The 19,059-nt window shown below is 47.2% G+C and overlaps 1 protein-coding gene across 3 annotated transcripts; it reads right to left on the bottom strand.

Moving 5' to 3' along the window:
- Window positions 1-238: 238 nt before the first annotated feature.
- LOC143344257 (uncharacterized) lies at window positions 239-17,859 on the bottom strand. Of its 3 annotated transcripts, XM_076770121.1 has the most exons (3): window positions 16,942-17,859; window positions 6,433-7,158; window positions 239-6,387 (listed from the first exon to the last, which is right to left on the bottom strand). In XM_076770121.1, exons 2-3 carry the CDS (start codon window positions 7,104-7,106, stop codon window positions 5,670-5,672), a joined length of 1,392 nt encoding a protein of 463 aa, XP_076626236.1. In that variant the 5' UTR covers window positions 7,107-7,158; window positions 16,942-17,859; the 3' UTR covers window positions 239-5,669. The 3 variants fall into 3 exon arrangements, with proteins under 3 accessions (XP_076626236.1, XP_076626233.1, XP_076626234.1); XM_076770118.1 differs by having other exon boundaries at window positions 239-7,158; XM_076770119.1 differs by lacking the exon at window positions 16,942-17,859 and adding an exon at window positions 15,366-15,425 and having other exon boundaries at window positions 239-7,158.
- Between the last annotated feature and the right edge of the window lie 1,200 nt (window positions 17,860-19,059).

Raw genomic sequence — 19,059 nt, 5'->3', positions numbered from 1 at the left:
ATTCAATTATGATCGCGACGGTTTAAATTTTTTAATTGAACCGAAGCGATAGTTTTCCGATAAGAAAAAAAAAAGGAAAGCATAAGCGGAAACTGTTGGAAAAATAAAAATTTGATCGTGGCTAGGTATGAGTAATTTTATAGAATATTTCCTGATATAGTTTCGTATAATACAAGTACTTGCTTGCGGAACATGATTTTTTAAAAAAGTCGCAATTATTGTTTTGCCAACAATTTAGTACTTTTGACAGGGTAATGCGAAAAGTAAAAAATCGTCGTTTCGGTTCGTGTACGGCCGAGGTGCGAGCATAGCCCTTACCTACGGATTTGATCGACCCGCGGGTAAACCTGCAGTAAACTTGGACCGTGTATGGACCATTTATGGGGGTCTCCTGGGGAAGGGACACGGAAGGAACGCGGAGAAAGTAAACTCAAGCACGAGACGAAAGTTCCTTTAAAATGAATTTTCACGTGTACGTTGGTTCATGTACATACATACGCACGCACGTATACACGTGTGTATATATGCGTGCGCGTGTGTGTGTATATATAGGCATACATACATACATAAATGTATATATGTATATAGATATTCTCTTTAATCGAATGTTACATATGAACATATATACAGTCACCACTATGCTACGGGACGCTGGACTATGGGGCTGAACAGTATTAAGGTGGAAAAAAGTAGGAGCGACGGACGGTCGATCGTCCGCGAAAAGGTGGCTCTCGATAGACGAACTGTGTCCTTGGAACAAGACCATCGGCACTGTTATACTCGCGCGAATGCATCTTTTGAACGCGATAATCTCAAAATGCATGGTTGTTGAAAAGGAAAGAAAAATAACGAATAGGACCATCCCCGTGACGAAAACTACACCGCGACTTCGAGAGTCGATGTCGATCGTTTTCGTTTCAATCGCGGGGCCTTAGTGTCCCAATTGATTATTTTGACTAACGTATAGCGTAGGAAAAATAATTGTACGAGCTGAACTGAGCCTGGACCCACCTGCACGCACGTCTTACGATCTAGCGGTTCTAAAAGGTAACGAGCGCTTGACAGCATCATCGGCCACGGCGCCGCGTTCGTGGCTAAACAGTAAATACGTATAACTCGGTAACCTCGGTGAAATCACAATCGTGGTATGTTTTTCATGCATATATCTATGTCATTTGTATATATATATATATATTCATATATACTATATATCAAAATTAAACGTATTCTTTACAATTCGCTTGGTAAACCTCGCACGTGATTGACTATTAATTTGCAGGAGAAGAGATGATGACCCTCGGTACTCGTCTCTCGTCTGCCCCTTGCCACTATTTAGAATTGGACCCGGTAGTATCTGTTGCATTTTCGACTTGTCTATTCAAATACGTTTGTGGGATTAGCTGCCTTCTTTTTTACATCGCACATCGACGAGTTCGATATCGTTATCTCGTCTATTTTTATTTTTGATGAAATATTATATTTCATTTTATATTCGCCTGTGGACGAATTGTCGCAGTTGGACGATGATCGTCTTGGAAAATTGGAACTCGTCGATGCGCGGGAAACTAATATCTTTACAATGATTTTGACTAACTAAATTGAGCCTCGATTCAAATTCTAGCAGCTATAGGTAAACGTGTGTACGAGAATATATATATACATATATATATATTCAGATACATATAATATATTATATTATAATTCTGATTTGCTTAGTGTTATTCGTAACGCGACGATACGTCGCTGTCGCTGTTGAAATCATAGACGTTAGGTTAGCGCGTAGGAAATATCGTTTGTGAATTTGTAATAAAACAATGCAAGATAAATGGCAGTTGAATGCGATAGATACATATTTGTATCTGCGTACGATGAAAATCTCGGTAGCACCCTTCGTGTATTATATTTATAGAATTGCTATATACGAATAGAACGCATGGAATTATTAGGAAAATTGATCTTTGATTTGACTGTGCAGTTACAATATTATACATTTCTCAGAGTACTCGCAAAGGTTTTGTACGGGACTCCTCAAACAATACAAATGAAACAACTTAATCGAATAGAAAAATCGACGATGAATATAAAGGAAACTATTTATTCTGTTGATCGTTAAAATTTCAGTCCAAATCACAATTCTTAAACCATCGATGTAGGTTAAAGTGTTTGCATAATACTGTGCTGTTGGTCCAAGGAGTAGATATATGCGTTGAAGTGCCGTGATTGAACGTGTGGAATCGAAAAATCGACTATAATAGGTAGGTTTGCGATCGATCTGAGAATTTGTCGATGCGGAAAGTTTAAAGGTTTTCAAATATTAGGAATTTCGACGAGGATACGACGTTTCGTATGCAGCAACGCGATGCATCGATTCGTGGGGTAAAACGGGGAATCGTATAATCGGTGTTCAGTGTCGAAAGATAACGCAAGCAAAAACGCAACGTTCGATGCAACAGAATTTTCGGTCGTTTTAAAATCGACGCAGAAACATTTCCTTTTCTTTTTATTTTCTTGTTCTTTTTTTATAACAGGCTGTCGCAATTCGAATCGGCTCGACTTGTCGTCCCCGCGCGTCGACCGGCGATCACCGCGACCAGTGAAATCACGCGTGTAAACTGGAACGAGATGAGATCGAAAACGTAGCGGCGCGCGGACGTGAGAACAAGGCACCGGGGCACGCGTGATTTCGCGGATAGAGAGACACTCGTCCCTCGAGAAATTTCGCGGCTGCTGTTTGCGCCGAGGAACTGCTCGAGACAATGGCTAGCGTGGAGACTGATAACGACTCGATATTTTTCATTCCTGAGGACCGATCGATCGTATTTTATTAATTTTTGTTCGTTTGCGAGCGGTCCACGTTCCAGATAACAATATTAGATATAGAAATTGATAAGTTTGAAAGCTTTCCGACGGTACTCTTAGAGCATTGGCGAAAAGCAAACGAGTACTTAGTATCTCGAGTTTTCTCATAATTGGATCGTGGCTCCGATCGTAAAATTTCATGCGACTGCTTGACGTCAGGGTTGCGTAACGCAACAATATTTTGAACGCGTCGTCGCGTCGTTCGAGACAGAAATGTCGCAACGTCTGGACGCGGCGCGAGCTCTTCTTGGAAAAGGAAATCCTCGGAGAGAGACCCGGCGTGTCGGGCGTAGAATCGCTGAAGCAGCACTACTCGACGCGATGGCGAATTTCGGACGAGATACATACGTCCGAGCGTGGATCGGTGGACTGCTGCAAACGACTGCGAGGAAACCGATTTCCAAGTCTCGAGGTCTCGATCGATCGGATCTCTCCTTCTCTCGGTGGTGTGTCTCTCTGTTAGCGTTTCATGGTTGTCGAGATCGCTCTCTCGCCTCGGCGTGGCTCCTTTATTGCGTTTCACTTTCGCGATGAGCTTGCCCGTCCGATCGGGGCGTGGCAAAAGTGTAACGCAAGAGAAGTCCGAGGCCATCGTCAGCCGGGATCGTATATACGCTTTAGCAAGAAAAACAGGGCCTGGCATCCTCTCTCGGCTCCAGACGTCGCTTAGTAGCGACGCTTCGAATCTCGTGTCGTCGACGCGGTCCAAAGTGAACGCGCGTGCCCCCCCGATCTCTTTGCGAAATCGACGACGCTCTTTAAATGGATTTTAAAGAGCCGCGTGTCGTTGCTCGAATCATCTGATACGCATACCGATCCCTCGGTAGAAAAACAGAAACGAAAAGAAGAAATATATTACTCGCGGCTTGGCTTGTTCTCAGTTTCTGGGAACTGGCTGTCTGTCTCGGAGATGCGAAATCGATTTTCTACCCTTGATCGTTCGAAGCGTCTTGTGTCAGAGGCGCGCGACGATGTTGCATATCGTTTGCGTTCCAGTTTAAGAAAATTCTCTGTCGCGAAAACGAAGCGATCCAATCTTTGTTCGATCGCGTTTACCAAGGTTACGAGGATCTTCTGACCGCGTGGCTCGATGCAAACACTACCTCCACACCTGTGCTACTTGCGGTGAATGTTGTTACAAAGTAGAAAGTGTCGATAAATTGCTCTCATCGTTAACAGGAATTCGTATTTTCGTCTTCTTTTTTTCCTACTCGAATCGGGAATTTTTGTCAACCCCTGACTTTCAAGTTTGCTCTAATTGGTTATCGTTATCTCGAGTTGGTCGACTGTTGGCGATTTCGATGACCGATCTGTGCGCGTATTGGCTCGATCCGGCGTAATTAATCGAAGCGAGTTACTTACTACCAAGGTCGAAGCACCTCGCGTTCGTTCGCGTTTGCGTTGGTGTTGGTTGGTAGGTCGGTCGGTCGGTCGGTCGGTCGGTCGGTCGATCGGTGGTTAGAAAGTGCTTGGTATGATTCGTAGCCACAGAGTCAAAAGCGGAAGACGATTAGATCGTTTCGCCACAAGTACAGATTTCAGCGACTGTCCGCAGGAAACGAGGTGGATCGTATCGTCAGCGTGTGGGATTGCTGATGGCGCTTCCACCAGTCTCTCCTCTCGTTTCTTCCTTCTTTTTTTGCTAATCATCGCAGACAGGAAACGTGTCGCTTTTCCGCCTCGCGTAAATCACCTACGCGTACAAACTAGGTTTGCCGCGTTTTCGATGCCGTTTAATTTCGGTACGAGACTTTTAGATCGTGACTCGATATCGAAACTATCGTGAAAATCATTCAGCCGGTCGTTGGTTTCTATTTTAGCGTGTCGATAGATACCACGAATTAATGGCGTGATCGAGCAGTCGAACGGTCGAAATTCACTTTCTAGCTCGTAAAATCGAGAAATGTCATTTTCTTGCTGGAAGAACGTTCGGCTCGCGTTTAATCTCTCTTTCTTTTCTTGTACTTTGTCACGAGAACCAAACGAAAATAAAATCTTACGGAAGCGTATTACGATTTGAAACCTTGACGATCGATGATAATCTCGACAGCCTGTCTTTCAAAAATGATCTACGCGGTCTCTACTCTGTTGCGAACGTTCCGTAAATCAGTCTCCAAAATACGGGAAAGAATCGATTATTGTACTTTGGGAAACCGGAAGAAATTTCAGTGTTAAATCGACAGCGACGTAACGTTTTTACCCGTTTTCTTCGTAGATTAATTTACAACGATAGAAACGCGCGTGCGCGTATCCTGAAGTAATAAAATTGTTTGTACTAAGAACGAATTTTATCGTCTCTACTTAATCTAGGTGTAACGTTTCGTGGTATCCGATCTGTTAGAGAGTATTTTACGCGGGTTCTCGTTTAAGGCACCTGTTGGTCTTTGAACGACGCATAGGATTTTTTCTCCGTCGATATTCGCAGCGAATATGTATCTCGTGCGAAATAATTGGATAAATTGATCGCGACGAAGCTTGATTTTAAAGTTGTAAAATTGTATAGGATAATTGTACGAAGAACGCGATAGTCCGTTTTAACAGGGTATAGGTTGGTTCGTTGACACCGTAATTTACGCGTGCACCGGCATCTGTAATCGTGAGTCTAATCTTACCGCCATTTCGAGCGGATCAGTCTGACCAAACCGTGCGACGCGTTGTTTGGCCCTTCTCGCCGGAGAAAATCCATACATATCGAATCCGTAAACGTTTCGATCGCTATAAAATCGTAGCGACTCGCAGGGACATTTCGACCTCTAAACTAACCGCGCGACCGGCGAGTTTCGCTCGGACGCGCGATCATGTTCTTTGCTTCAAGTGTTATTCCCAGGCGACAGGGGTGGCGAATTGATCTCTCTTTGTTCCTCCTGGACGCTCTCGGGTCTGCTGGCGGTGCTGCTCGACCTAGAGCTAAGATTATCTCGATCGCTGAAGTACGAAGAGTCACCCCTCTTCTCTTCGAGCTGAAGTTGTTGTTTGTCGGTCCTGAAGTCGTCCGGCCCGTGGCCCAACAGCCCAGAGAAATAAGGTATCCCCTGTCTCTGCGAGGTGATTTTACCCATGAAACTGCGAATCTCCTCGAAATAAGACTCGTCCGCTCTCGGTAGCTGACCATGGTACCTCGATCTGACCTCATCCAGTATCGTCGGTCCATCCGCGTCGTGTTTCTTCAGGTGTCTGTCCAAGTTGGTTTGTTGCCCGAAACACCGTTCGCACAACGGACACTTGAACGGTTTCTCTTTGTTGTGGATATTCCGCACGTGGCGCTGAAGATTGCTGGATATGCTGAAGCTCCTCTCGCAGTATTTACACTTGTACGGTTGTTCGCCTGTATGCGTTCTCAGGTGTCGCGTCAGGTTCGCCGATCTAGGAAACACTTTGCCACAGAACTTGCACGAGTATCTGTCTTTTGGTTTCAAACCAGCTTGAACGCCGATCGAGTATGGTGGAAGACTGGAGGAGGTTTGCTGCTGCTGACTCGGATGACTCTGCTGTTGCTGTTGCTGCTGCTGTTGCTGCTGCTGCTGCTGACTCGGATGACTCTGCTGTTGCTGTTGCTGTTGTTGTTGTTGACACGGATGGCTCTGCTGCTGCTGCTGCTGTTGGCCGCTCGCGGGACTCGGTATTCTCGCAGCGGCCTGCGAAGAGGAGGAAGACGAGGTGGTCGAAGTTGTCGAGGAAAATCTATTGGGAGGCAACGGTACCATGGTAGGCAAAGCTCTGACTTGAATTTTGGGCAAGTCTGGAACCGGTGAGCCATGATGGTGCGACCGATACATGGCTTCGAGGACTAACGGATGGACCGCGTGGTGTTGAGGAAACAGTACCGTGTGGTAAGGAAGACTACCGCCGAGGCTGTTCCGATTAAGGACCTCTATCTCGTTCTGATTTTCGTCTCTGAGCCTCTCCTTCTTTCGATCGACGCGGAGATCGAGCGGCTCGCAGTCGAGATCGTCCTGATGGTGATGCGGTTGCGGCGGCCTGGCCGCGGGACTCATGTGGGGTTGTTGCTGATGTTGCTGTTGATTCGTAGGACTCGAGAGCCCACGACCGTGCCCGTGGCTCAAGTCGTAGGGCAACTCCTCGACGTCCGGTACGCGAACGCTCAGCGGGTATATGCTGGCTTGCTTCGGGCTGATGTGGCCCGGCATTTTCCTCGGACTCGAGTCCTTCTCCCGCATGGCTGGAGGATACTTCGGGTCGTGCAGCAACGTCGGGGGCAGGGTGACGCTACCGAGATATCCGCTCATCACACCGCCTCTGTCACCCGCGTTCTTGCTCCTGCTCGTCGCTCGAGGTAATCTGCAATCGAAATACCATACGTTTTTTTTTATTTTAAACGTCGAGCTGACTATCTTTTAACTAACAGCTTAAAATTCTGCACCTTATACATTACCAATATTCGTCTGAATCGTATCATGAAATTGTTCGCACGATTATGATAATTTTCTTACCATAATTGGAAAATACCATAACTAGAAATCTGATTCTAAGAGAAATTGTTCTCCATCGCGAAGGATCTTAAACGTGTACACGCTAATGTCACTTGTTCTTTCGCGATCATGAATAATTAGAAGAAATTACGTTGACGGAAGCGTGCGTGCGCGGTGACGTTAATGCTCGTTTCATCTGGCGGGTAAGCATTGCTTGTTCGGGCGTTAAAGTCTCCGTCGACGCGCGACTACCACGCCGTACCGTACCGTGCCGTGCCGTGCGCTGCGCTACGTTTCACCGAATGTTTACGATTTCGATTCGCATCTTTCGCGAGCAAACTTTATAATATTCTTATATAGGAAGCTCTGGTCGATCGAGGAAATCGACCGATCCGTTCTCAGCCAGTGGTGTCGTTTCGCGCGAATTGATCCAGTTACCGAGGAAGTTAATTCGCAGCTGGTTGTCCGGTTCCAATGAAAGAGAAAACCGCTCGCAACGTTGACAGAGATGCAGGGAAGGGAGCATAGCGGGGTGGGGGGCAGGGGATAGGAGGGAAAAAGAGGAACGACGGAGAAGCAAGAACCCCGTTCCAGCGTAAAAGGAGCAAAAGCAAGAAGCTCGCGACCGGCAATAGTGAAAAGCGTTAATTGCGAGTGCGGGGAATGCGAAGACGACTGGGTGGTGTCCGGCTGGAATCGAAAGTATACAGACCGTTTCAAACACACCGATCCATTCTATCGTGATATTTTACACGACTCGTTTTGCGGATCATTGACGGTGTAAATTTTTCGCCTGGGGAAAAGTTTGTAGTTTGTTGCTCGGTTCTTTGAGTTTTCCGTTACTTTGCTCCATTTACCCAGAAGACGATAGCTATGGACACTGTCCCGTAAATGCGATGGATCAAGTTCGATTTACGTATCGTGCTTTCCCTTGTTTCCATTCGATTTTTCAAAGAGAAACAGCGGCGACGTAACAGCGTCCACTTTAAATAACGCGATCCCAGGCCCGTCGTTTGGTCTAACGAGGTTGCCGGCAAACCTGGCCGTCCCTTTGGAGATTTCCGGTAACTTAATCGCGAGTTGCGCGCTTCTCGGAATTTCGTTTCCCTCGAGCGAGTCCGAGACAGCGCTTTATCTCCCGAAAGGTGGAGTTTCACCGAGCGACTTCGTGAGTAATGTCCTCGGGAAACGGTAGCTGGTTCCGTGGAACGACGGTTGCAATAAGAAGGAGAGGCGGAGCACGATCCTTAAGGACTGACATCTGTTACGTGAATCAAGTCGGACTGACGTCGTTCGAGATCGGACAAGATCCACGCTACCAGCCACGATCCAGTTTTCGGTTTCTAGAAAGTTGGGATGAGTCGGGCGTGGTTTGTCTCCCTTTCCTTCTTTTTCTCTTTCCCTTTCACCCTCTGCCTCTCGCTCTGTCGTCCTTGTCAGTATGGTTTCTCTCCCGACATTCACCTACGTGTACCATAAGTGCGCCTCCAGGGCCGCACGATCACCGATCGAGAGTACATCTTTAACATAAATCTTACGCGATTCGAAATTTATTTATCTTTTACTTGGATCGATGGGACGAGGGTTCTACGATAAGACGATGCGATTTTGTCGAATCGTTGTAAAAGAGAGTGCTCGAAACTTTTTCATATTTAACCGGTCGGTCTATTGCATCCTATTTTATGGATAAGTACGAATTGTTCGCAATTATTTGCAACTCTTTTAAGCATGTATTATTCCTATTTGCATGAACTTTCGTATAAGATGCAATACTCGTTACCGACGAGGGGGCCAAGCGGTCGACTTACCTTGTGTTTTTCGAGCACAGTGCGCCGAGCCTCGTATCATTTCGACTTGTTGGTATAAATAAAATGCACGTAAATAAAGCATTCGAACGATGAACTTCCAAGAGGAATCGGTAAATTAAAAGCAAAGTAGAGAATAAAGAATGCCCGACAAAGAGGGAGGAAGGGGGAGGTAAAAAGGGTCGGTGAAAGGTGGTGAAGCGACATAAGATCGCAGGTTTCAGTTTCTGCGCGTAATCGTTTTCAATGTTACTTTCATTCGGTCTGACAGACGACACTGTCCGTTATTCATCCAACTTTGCATTTCATGATCTTAGCACCGGCCAGTTTGACAGAATTAATTTGTCGACAGCATTTTGCCAAACCGCGTACACGTAAGCGGCGCGCATGCATTTCCGATAATCCGACGATTATTATTTATGATTTTGCTCCTGGCTGCGGCTGGGATGATCGCGCCCACGCTCTCCTTGATAGTTGGTAACCTTGTCGATGCAACTCGGACGCGGCGTGTTTCGACGAAAAACAAAAAAAAAGAAAAAGAAGGAAACCGAGACGAAGATGGAACGACAGCGTTGCGTTCAAGTTGTATCGCGTCTAAACGAATATTCAGTTTCATTTGTTTTTTTTCATGAAATATCTGGTCGTTGATTCGCAAATGTTAAGTCAACGAGAAAAGGACAACTGATAATATACGTATTTATTCACGACTTGGTAATCTATGAGCCGCAAGTTCACGCGAGGAGAGTAATTCCTTTGCAGTAGAAACAGACCGTTCTTAGTTGGACACACCTGAAACTAAAATTGTACGATTTGCGGTACGATATTAAATGCATAGTTGCGGTCGTACATTTTGCACACGTACGTTGGTATAATTTTCATACGAGCAAGACGAATCGCGTAGCAAGAAATATTGTATTATGACCGACGAGAGAGGAAGCGATTCCTATTTCTTTTGTTCTCTCATTTCTTTAGAAACGCACACGCGTATCGTGCTATGCTAACCTTATTGGTTGGCACAACAATCTCTCCATTCGGTTCGCGATGAGTGGATTCAGAAGGTTCTCGACTAGTTTCCGGTAGTTTTACAAACGCTCTGACCCTAATAAGCGTTGCCTATTAGGACCGAGGGAAGACAATGCTGTCAGGGATGACTGCGATCCTGCTTCCAAGGAAACGACGTATCATCCGTGTCTCCTCTGTCCGCTCAAGACATCCTTTCGATAATAACGTTGCGTGAAAGAACGGCAAACGATTTTAAGTACACATACGGGACTAGTAGACATATTTCGATCTTCCACCTAAGAACAATCCATAGATAGAAGATAAAAGACGGAGATATTCGGAAGCACAATTCGATGGAAATTTTTAAGCTAAATCGATTCAATTTCATGCTCTTCGTATCCAGATCAATTTGACCCGCGCGGTTAAAGGAGCGGGTTAACTGCGATTCGTTCGAGCGAAACGAAGTTGCGCCGCAAACTATGTACATATGTATGCATGTATGTATGTATGTATGTAGTTGGCAGGTGATTTCGAGTAGGCGCGCTGAGAAACTGCATCCTGACTATTTCTATAAATTCGAAAGCGTTCGCGCGATTTCCGCTAGCTCGAATTCGCAAGGAACTCGAGTCACGATTCCAGTGGATTCGTCGATACGAAGAATTTTCCAACCCAACAATTTATAGAATTTCAGACGTCCTGAGTCGAACATTCGGCGGTTTTCACTACGGTCTCTCTACGATTTAGATAAACGACGACTCGTTCCAAGCGTTTCCTTATGAAACCTAAATTATCGGTGCGCCACTGGAATTTCGCGTTATACTCTCACCGCAAAGCAGCCTTGAATTCCGTGATACTCGTCGACTCGCGGTCGATACAAAGTATAAAAAGTTGTTCGCAAAAGGTACAACGTATGAGTGTACAGAAAGATATTTTTTTTTATATATATTATATTATCGAACATAGATATCGATATCGTTATAGAAAAATGTTGCATCGTAAACTATTCCTATCTTAATAATATTTTGTTGTGGTTATCGTCGATATGCATTACGAGTATAATATCGGTGTGATATGAAAATAATCGCGATTGTAATTATGGCTTGATCGATGATCTTCTCCGAGTATTTCGACGTCGGACACATAGCGCACGTTCGTCACGAGAAATTCGATCGTAACAAAGTAACCTAAACGCTTTCCCGTTGTAATTGTCCCAGTTCGAGCGAAACGCTAACAGTCTGAAATTCGTCAAATAATTCCATCGCGCCGGAAGAAGATTATGCCATTTATAGACGTTAGATCGGGGCCCCGACAGTGCTCGGCTGAGAATTTTTCTCACGGATCGCGCAACGCGTTTAAACCGTGTCTGGTAACAACAGTAACGGCCATTTGTCTGGAAATTATACGATAACGGGCGAAGGGAAGAACAACGCGAAGAAGCACGCAAGGAAGGAACGAGAAAAGAAAGTATCTGCTAGCGCGAGAAGCCCAAGTCGCTGAAAGGACTGTTCATAATTATCGCGATTACCGCGCTACAATTTAACGAACCAACCGCGCTCAGAGCATCGTGACCTAATCGGAAAAATATTTTACCGTGCAAGGTATGTTTTCAATAACGCTAGAGACGTATTCGTCGAACAGAAACGGAAAGATTAGAGTGTCCTTTACCAAAGAATACAGATATATAGTCGCCATTGCCAACTGCGTCTGTTTCGAATGAAAATAGATAGATCCTTTAATTTCTAAATGTCAATGGTGGCATCGAAACGAGCTACGATTATTTTCTCTGATTTTTCGCGGCTGAACAATGTCTGTAGATGGACAGTGCTCGTTTTCGTAGACGCTTTAACGGTATTGTTTCCCGTCGTCGACGCAACTTTGAAATCGGTGCAAGTTTTGAATCACGTCTTTCTATCCCTTTCTCTGTTTCTGGCTGCCTTTGCATGCCCGTCCGTCGGCCTGTTTCTCTGATGTATTGTCATTGGGGTCCGCCACGCGACGCACGCGTTGGAACGCTGCATCCGATGCGGTCGTTTTTTGCGATTCGTTTGAAAGTGCCGCTACTACGCGCCGCGACGTGCACTAGTTTTTTTGCGAACTAATAAGCTGGCGAACGAGCGAGCGCAGAGAAAAGTTATCGGTCTTGTTCGTTTCGATTTCAAAACGAGCCGATAATGAAGCGGTTTTGCTTTCAGCTGTTACGAGAATTTAGCGAGTCGCTCGGACTTTCGAGCGAACGACAACACTGCTTACGGATGCTCGCGCGTCTAGGCTCGAATGTCACCTGTCACGATTAGAAGTTCGTAACGAGGAGAGCGAGGAAGGAAACGAGACTTCTGGATTCTTAATCGATCCACGGAGTTTCTAGATAAACCAAGTCGCGGCGGTTGATTCGAATCGATTATATAAGTGGACGATTTCGAGCGATTTCAAGCGTCCGCTCGTGACCGAGATACGAAAATTACGTACGGGAGCGCACCTTCTCCGGCTCTAATAGGCGATTGTGATTTAAAAGGAGTGAAATCCGTGGCAGATGAGAAAACGAGCGACGCGACAGTATAGAAAATAGACGACAAGGGGAACGCCCGTGAGCGATGGCATGTCGGGAGATCGATGACCCAGTGTAATTCAATTCAACGTATTAGAAAGCGTCTTTTAATTAATGCGTCGGCCCGATATTAGCCGTCGCCGCGCGAACCGGGTTACCGGTCTCTGGATGGATCCAGTTTAATAAAGTTCCCTTCGTTATCGTCGTTAATTGTAATTGAGCGTGAATCGTATTTATCGAAACACGGTCTCTCTATCTTGAAAGGTGTAGGTAAATCGATCGCTTACAGATCGAAAGAGCGTGCTCTACCAGTTTATTATACGCGAGTGGACACAGGGGAAATTGCTCTCGTTAATACCATACACTGGAGGAATAAGTAAATCCTATTATTTTTTTTAGGTTTGCGTTCCAAGAAGTTTGCAAAGACCACTGATCGACCCGATCGAACCGTCGCGTCGATCCATTTGAGCAAAGACTCGGTATTAGACTTCCAAACTTTCAGCGTCGTGCAAAACTCGTCGAATCGCTCGTCTTTGCTTCGTATAAATAAAAGCGGGGAAAAGAAACGGGCCAGGGATGACGATGGCGATGGCGATGGCTTGTCGCGTTGGTTCGATCGAGAAAGGAGGAGAACGCGAAGCGGGAAGGGATGGTTGACTAACAAACGACGATTTTGACCCGTGTTGCGTGAATATTTCATGAGAAAACGGTTCAAGATCCAATGCTGCGATGGAAATCGAGAGATGAGGAAGAAGAAACGGAGAGAATCAGGTCAGCGCAACGACTGGGCAACAACCGACCCGAACCAAACATTCATGAAAATCTATTCCTGATTTCGGGGCTGATCGTTGTATATATGTATGTATTTCCAGACGTTATTGGTTGGAGGCTGCTTGAATACTACCGGGGATCACCGAGTTTCCACGAAACGACGCGAACGTTGCACCCTTTTATCCGTCTTGTTAGCAGCTTTCGTTCGCATCGCGACACTGTTATGCGCGTTTCCTTGCTGGACGATAATCGTTCTTGACTTTGCTCGCGGAAGCTGCACGTTCCGTACAAACTATAATCGAGAGCAGTCGCGTTCCTTGTATCGTTTCCGCGAGAAAACAACGCATCGAAGTTAATCTTAAATACTACGTTCGGTTTAAATACAGGTTCTCTTTCTTACGTACGGCTGTAAATGAAAATTATTGCCGCGCAACAAGATTGCATACCCATGCCGATGTTGGACGATTTCATCGTGCACCTTGGCTTTTACGATCGTGTCAACTATACTATAAATTGTTCGCTTGGTGTCAACGATCGAAACGTAATCTTGAAGGAAAACTAAAAAATATCTCTCGGAAGCTCCGGACGTCCAACTCGTCCAAAGGGCGCGTAATCGCCGTACGGTGGTGGTAATTTTTCTACGTGAAAAGTGTGGGCGCGCGTCGGTTGTCTACGATAGGTGGGGTTCCGGCGACGGCAATGAGCTTAACAATGGCATTGCGATACTGCTCGAATTTAATTTCAAACCAGCGAGACCCATTGTGCGCGCGTACTCGCGGACGTATAAATAGACATACTCGGTACGCGCGTGCCCACGCAGCAACTTTATGCCACCGAAGATCCGCTGCACCGTCCCTCCTCGGCGTACAGTCGAATTTGCATTTACAACCTCGAGCCTCTTCTAGAAAAACAACGCATAAATTCTCGTTAAACACGATATTCTAGCCGACTCGAGCCGCTCCGACTTTAGTCGTTGAGCAAACAATTTCATCCGGAGTAAGGTAAAAGACCCAATGCTTGGACAGGTCAGTGCTTGAACGCTAACCGTATGTAAAAGCAGCAAAGTATCAGATAATTTTCGACTAGATTAAATGTTCGTAGCGCTTTAGATTGGAAACTAAGGTGGTAAGGTGGTTCCGCGACAAGTTACAAGCTGGTGGATAATAACGTAACACGATGACAAGGGATTTTAAAGACGGCATTCGGGCACGATGTTGTCGTCCAGGAACCATTTTACTACCGTTTGCGCCAAGGCATAGCCGAGGACATTGTTCGAATCTCTGGGAATCTCTCATGATTGTCGTGTTTCTCGTAACAGAGCCTGTATTCAAATAATGTCGGCACACGTTTACGCATCGCGGTCGTTGAGCAATCGGGGACAAAATGGGGAACCGATGTTGTCGTGTAACTGTGCTGCTATTTTAAGGGACGACGATAGATCGTCCAGCATTAAACGAGCAGCAAGAATATATATCGTTTAGTTAAATAATCACGATTAAAGTGCACGCATCTTTCGAATAATTTAACGATCGCTCGTCAACGCCAAGGAGCTTTCACGCTCGGCGATAAACTGACCGGTTTCTTTCGCGCCGCCCTCGATCTCCAACGTATTGGTGGTCGGTGCGTTAATTGTACCAACTACCGGTGTAAATAACAGATCAGATTTGCCGAAGGAAAGAAATCGAGCAGTCGCCGGTGAATTATTACGCAGATAGGGGAGACGGCCGCGAGGAATCGTTAATGGCGAAATCGATCGCGGCGGCTTGGAGCGGCGTGGCGCGGCGAGGCGGCCACGGGTCGAGAAGAAAGAAAATAATGGGAGCGCGCGAAGAGGAGAGCGAGAGAACGTCGATCCTATTGGTTCCGCGCGAATGTAACGGTGTAGTCGGTCTATTTCGATCGGCGTGGCCCCTACAACAAAAATCGAAGCGCCTCGGCCAGCCGTTGGCTTACCTGTTATCAATTAACTGTTAACGTTGCTGCGCCCTCGGAACCCGTAAGTGCTGCGTGCACTATCGAACGCCGCGCTGCACGTCGCTGCATCGCGCCGGGCCGGACCGGGCCGGGCCGGGCTTGTTTCTCTATGAATAATGTATCTCGGTTCAGGGAATTCGTGGCATTTAATCATTGGATCGTTAAGAGCGGACGGACGACCGACTTTGGCAAGATTTATGCGGCACCCACCAATATCCCTGCGAGGCCATGAGAATCTTCCGCACAACGCAACGTTTCCTCGCGAACCACGTGCTTTCCACCGATACGTCGCGCCACGCCGCGCCATTCGTACAATGTCGCGTTTTATACTCACTCTCTTTAAATCTAAAAGAGTTTAGTCGTATTTACGAATGAGGTGTTTGGTTGTCGTCAACAACGACACGACGCTTAGACAACTTTTCTGCCCGCAGCCGATTTACTCTCAAGTAAAAAGAATAAAGTACTTTATTCTGCCTCCTGACATATACGTATACGAAAGAGAACAGCGATGGTCTAATTAAAATTGATTCGATCGAAACGAATAAATACACAAACAGGCGAACATTTCTTAAATGTTTAAACTTGTACTGTTAATTTTCATATTACATGGCTTATCGAACCTTTAAGCGGAATCATGCGATCTATCCACAAATAACTTGTTGCTACCATAGCATAACGTACTCAGTGGCCTGGTCCAAGTTCGGCCGATACGAACGTTTGCGAAATTATCATCTAGGAGAGAATAAAAATTCGATCGAGACAAATAACGAGAGATATTTTAGCGCGTTCGGAATGGCCGATCACCTTGCGCGAGGTTATCTCGCGTTACTGCGGTCCCGCGAATGGGCGCAGTCCCTCGGCAGTCTGGAGGCGCGTAAATTTATGAACAAGGAAACGCCGGGAATCGCGCAGGGAACATAGCTTTCGCAGTGTCTCGTTGCCCCAGCGGCGGAACGAACCGTTCGGTGATATAAGGACGAGCGTGGGCGTCGCTTACTTTTCAAGCAGAAGGAATCGCGAAGCGCGACTTGGAAACTGGTTCCAAGCGAATTAGATGCCCGGAGGAGGTATTTCGAGTGAAACGTGCTCGTCGGTCGTGCGTTACGGAAAACGATCTACGGATCTATTCGTTATCTTTATTTTTATCCTCGACGTTCTTCGAACCGATGCGATGGAACGACGAATAACGTAAATCGATGCTCTCATCCAATTCAAACAATGATTTTTCTAGTATGGAAGAGATAATGGAATTTTTTCACTGGATCGTTGGAGAGATCGGGAAGATGGAGCAGTACGAATCGAAATTTGTTCGACGGCTACACAAAAGACATTCGAAGAAACGTCTTGATCGATATCATTAGACTGTCGCGATTCCTTTGTCGTCGTGGTTGATTCGATTCTCGTGGTGCTGTGCAACGCGGTGCAGCGCGGCGCGGCGCGGATCGGCGCGCTTCGAACGCGATCCGGGGAGGGCGGCCTCATAAATATTCAACGGCGCCGGTCGCGACAGTAACGCTTGGACTCTTGCCACGGAAGGAAAAACAAATTGATTTACCTTATGTGTCATTCCACGACCTTGAAGCCGGGGGTAGCTGGCTGCACTTGTCACGAACGATTCTCACTTTTCCATCCGATATCTCGATCGTGTCTTGTTCAACTTGTTTTTCTTTCTTTCTCCTCGTTTTGATTTGTCGAGTCGCACGTAATATTTGCGAGTTCACCAGGATTGTAGGAGAAACAGACAGGGAAACAGGAACACTCTGGTTTCAACAATAGCACACTATCCTCACATTCGAGCACTCTTCTTCTTGGTTCATCGATCCTCTCGACAGTGTTTTACGAGTATCCAGATCGAAACGTCCGATCGAACATCCTGACGATGTTTCGTGGGTCCGGCCGGTTTGGGGATTCTAATCGCGAGCGGTAGAGGAACCTCGTGGCGACCACGTGTTCGAGCGACAGATCGCGACGCGCGACTCTCAGCCGCCGCGCGATCGCGACGCGGGAAACGTTGTGACCGCGCGCAGGCGCGCGCGCGCGCGTACCTTCCGGATTATTAGTCCGGATAGACCAGACCGACGTAACGGTATCCTTGAACTGGTTAATTCCGATTCGTGACTAGACTGTCGTCCCTGTGACGATAGAAACGGATAAAGAATGTTGACCGATTCGGGTGTATCACGCGCGACCGAGCTATCCTGTCCACTGGCTCGATGATACGGGAGGTGTTTCCGGGTAGGGGGGCGCGATCGCGATCCGTGGATCCCGCGGTGCGTCCGATCGATCGCGTGTCGTGTCAACAGGACAGCGGAGTCTTGACTGTTGGTTGTTCGGGTCTGCGCGGAGAAACGGAAGGAGTCGAGCACGTTGCTCAGCACCGTCCGGCGATCGTTTGGTTGCTCCTTGTCCAGGTCCTCTCTCGAGGCGTGTGATATCCCCCCCGTTGGGCTGCCTCGTGGACGAAGCGGAATATCAGAGAGCGTTCTCGAGGAGATTCGTGAGACGCGACTCGCGGCGAGCCACGGAGGGGGGAAATGTTGGCGAGGCACGGCGGCGTGGCGGCGTGGCGCGACGACGGGAAGCTGTGTACGGTGGTGAGTAAGCCGAGCGTATCGGTGAGTAAAGCTGCGTCGCGCGATGCAACAGTGGGGGAGAAACTGAGCAATCGAGAGATACACACGCTGTTCGAGAGAGCGAGAAAAAGGGAAAAGTAGACCACCGCAAGGGTACAGGGAAACGGAGGGAGAGGGAGTGACAGAGGGCGGCTCTCTGTGTATGCGTGCTCGAGGGGTTGGGACGGACAGAGGAACTGAGAAACAGAGGGAAAAGTAGGGAAAAAGAGAGACGAGGAGACCGCGAGAAGAAGGCGCACACAGAGAAGAGTATCGTGGACTGGGCGGGGAGACTGAACCCGTAGGTTGGCGGGTAGGTTAGTAAGTAGGTAGGTAGGTAGGTAGGTAGGTAGGTTGGTAGGTAGGTAGGTAGGTGAACCACGAGGAATACACACGGTGTAAGTTCGTGGCTGGGTAGGATGGTGTGCGCGCCAGGATAGCGAGGAGCTCCCCTGCGTGTTAACCGTGAGAGATGTCGGGAAGGTAAGTGCTCTCCTCTCTATCAGCTTCGGAGTAGCACCATGCCGGCACGCGACCTGCCCTCTCCCACCTCGTCTTTCGCCATCAGCTTCCAGCGTCGCTTCTTCCTTCTGCCGTACCACCGGCGGTGCCCTTCTCTCTCCTTCTAACTCGTTTCCTCTCGTTTCCTCTGACAAGTTCCTCCTCGATCTTCTCCTTCCCTCTTTTCGATCGCGCGCAAACGGTGAAACGAAAGAGCGCGACCAACTAGATAGAGGGAGACGCGTGTGTTGGTGGTACCACACCTACTAGCTGGACACCGATACACCGGAATCCTCCCACCAGTCGGTGCACGCCGTTCCGAGAGGAGGAAGAAATCGAGAGGAACACCGAATGACGCTCGCTGTCTCCCTTCTGTCGTTAATCGTCGTCTAACCTCTCGGTCGGCTAATTTACCTTCGAAACTGTATCGCTGCGGATCAATTCTTTCTTTAATTCGCTACGTCCGCACGCTCGCGGATGTCGATTTCTTCTTTCGCTTTCCATAGCAGAAACGAAAAAATATGCACTCGTATCTTTCCACCGAAATCTACGCGTCACTG

Source organism: Colletes latitarsis, chromosome 8 (genome assembly GCF_051014445.1).
Source record: "Colletes latitarsis isolate SP2378_abdomen chromosome 8, iyColLati1, whole genome shotgun sequence".
NCBI classification, from domain to species: domain Eukaryota; kingdom Metazoa; phylum Arthropoda; class Insecta; order Hymenoptera; family Colletidae; genus Colletes; species Colletes latitarsis.
The sequence above is the reverse complement of the archived record's forward strand: the minus strand, read 5'-3'. Positions and strand labels throughout refer to the sequence as shown.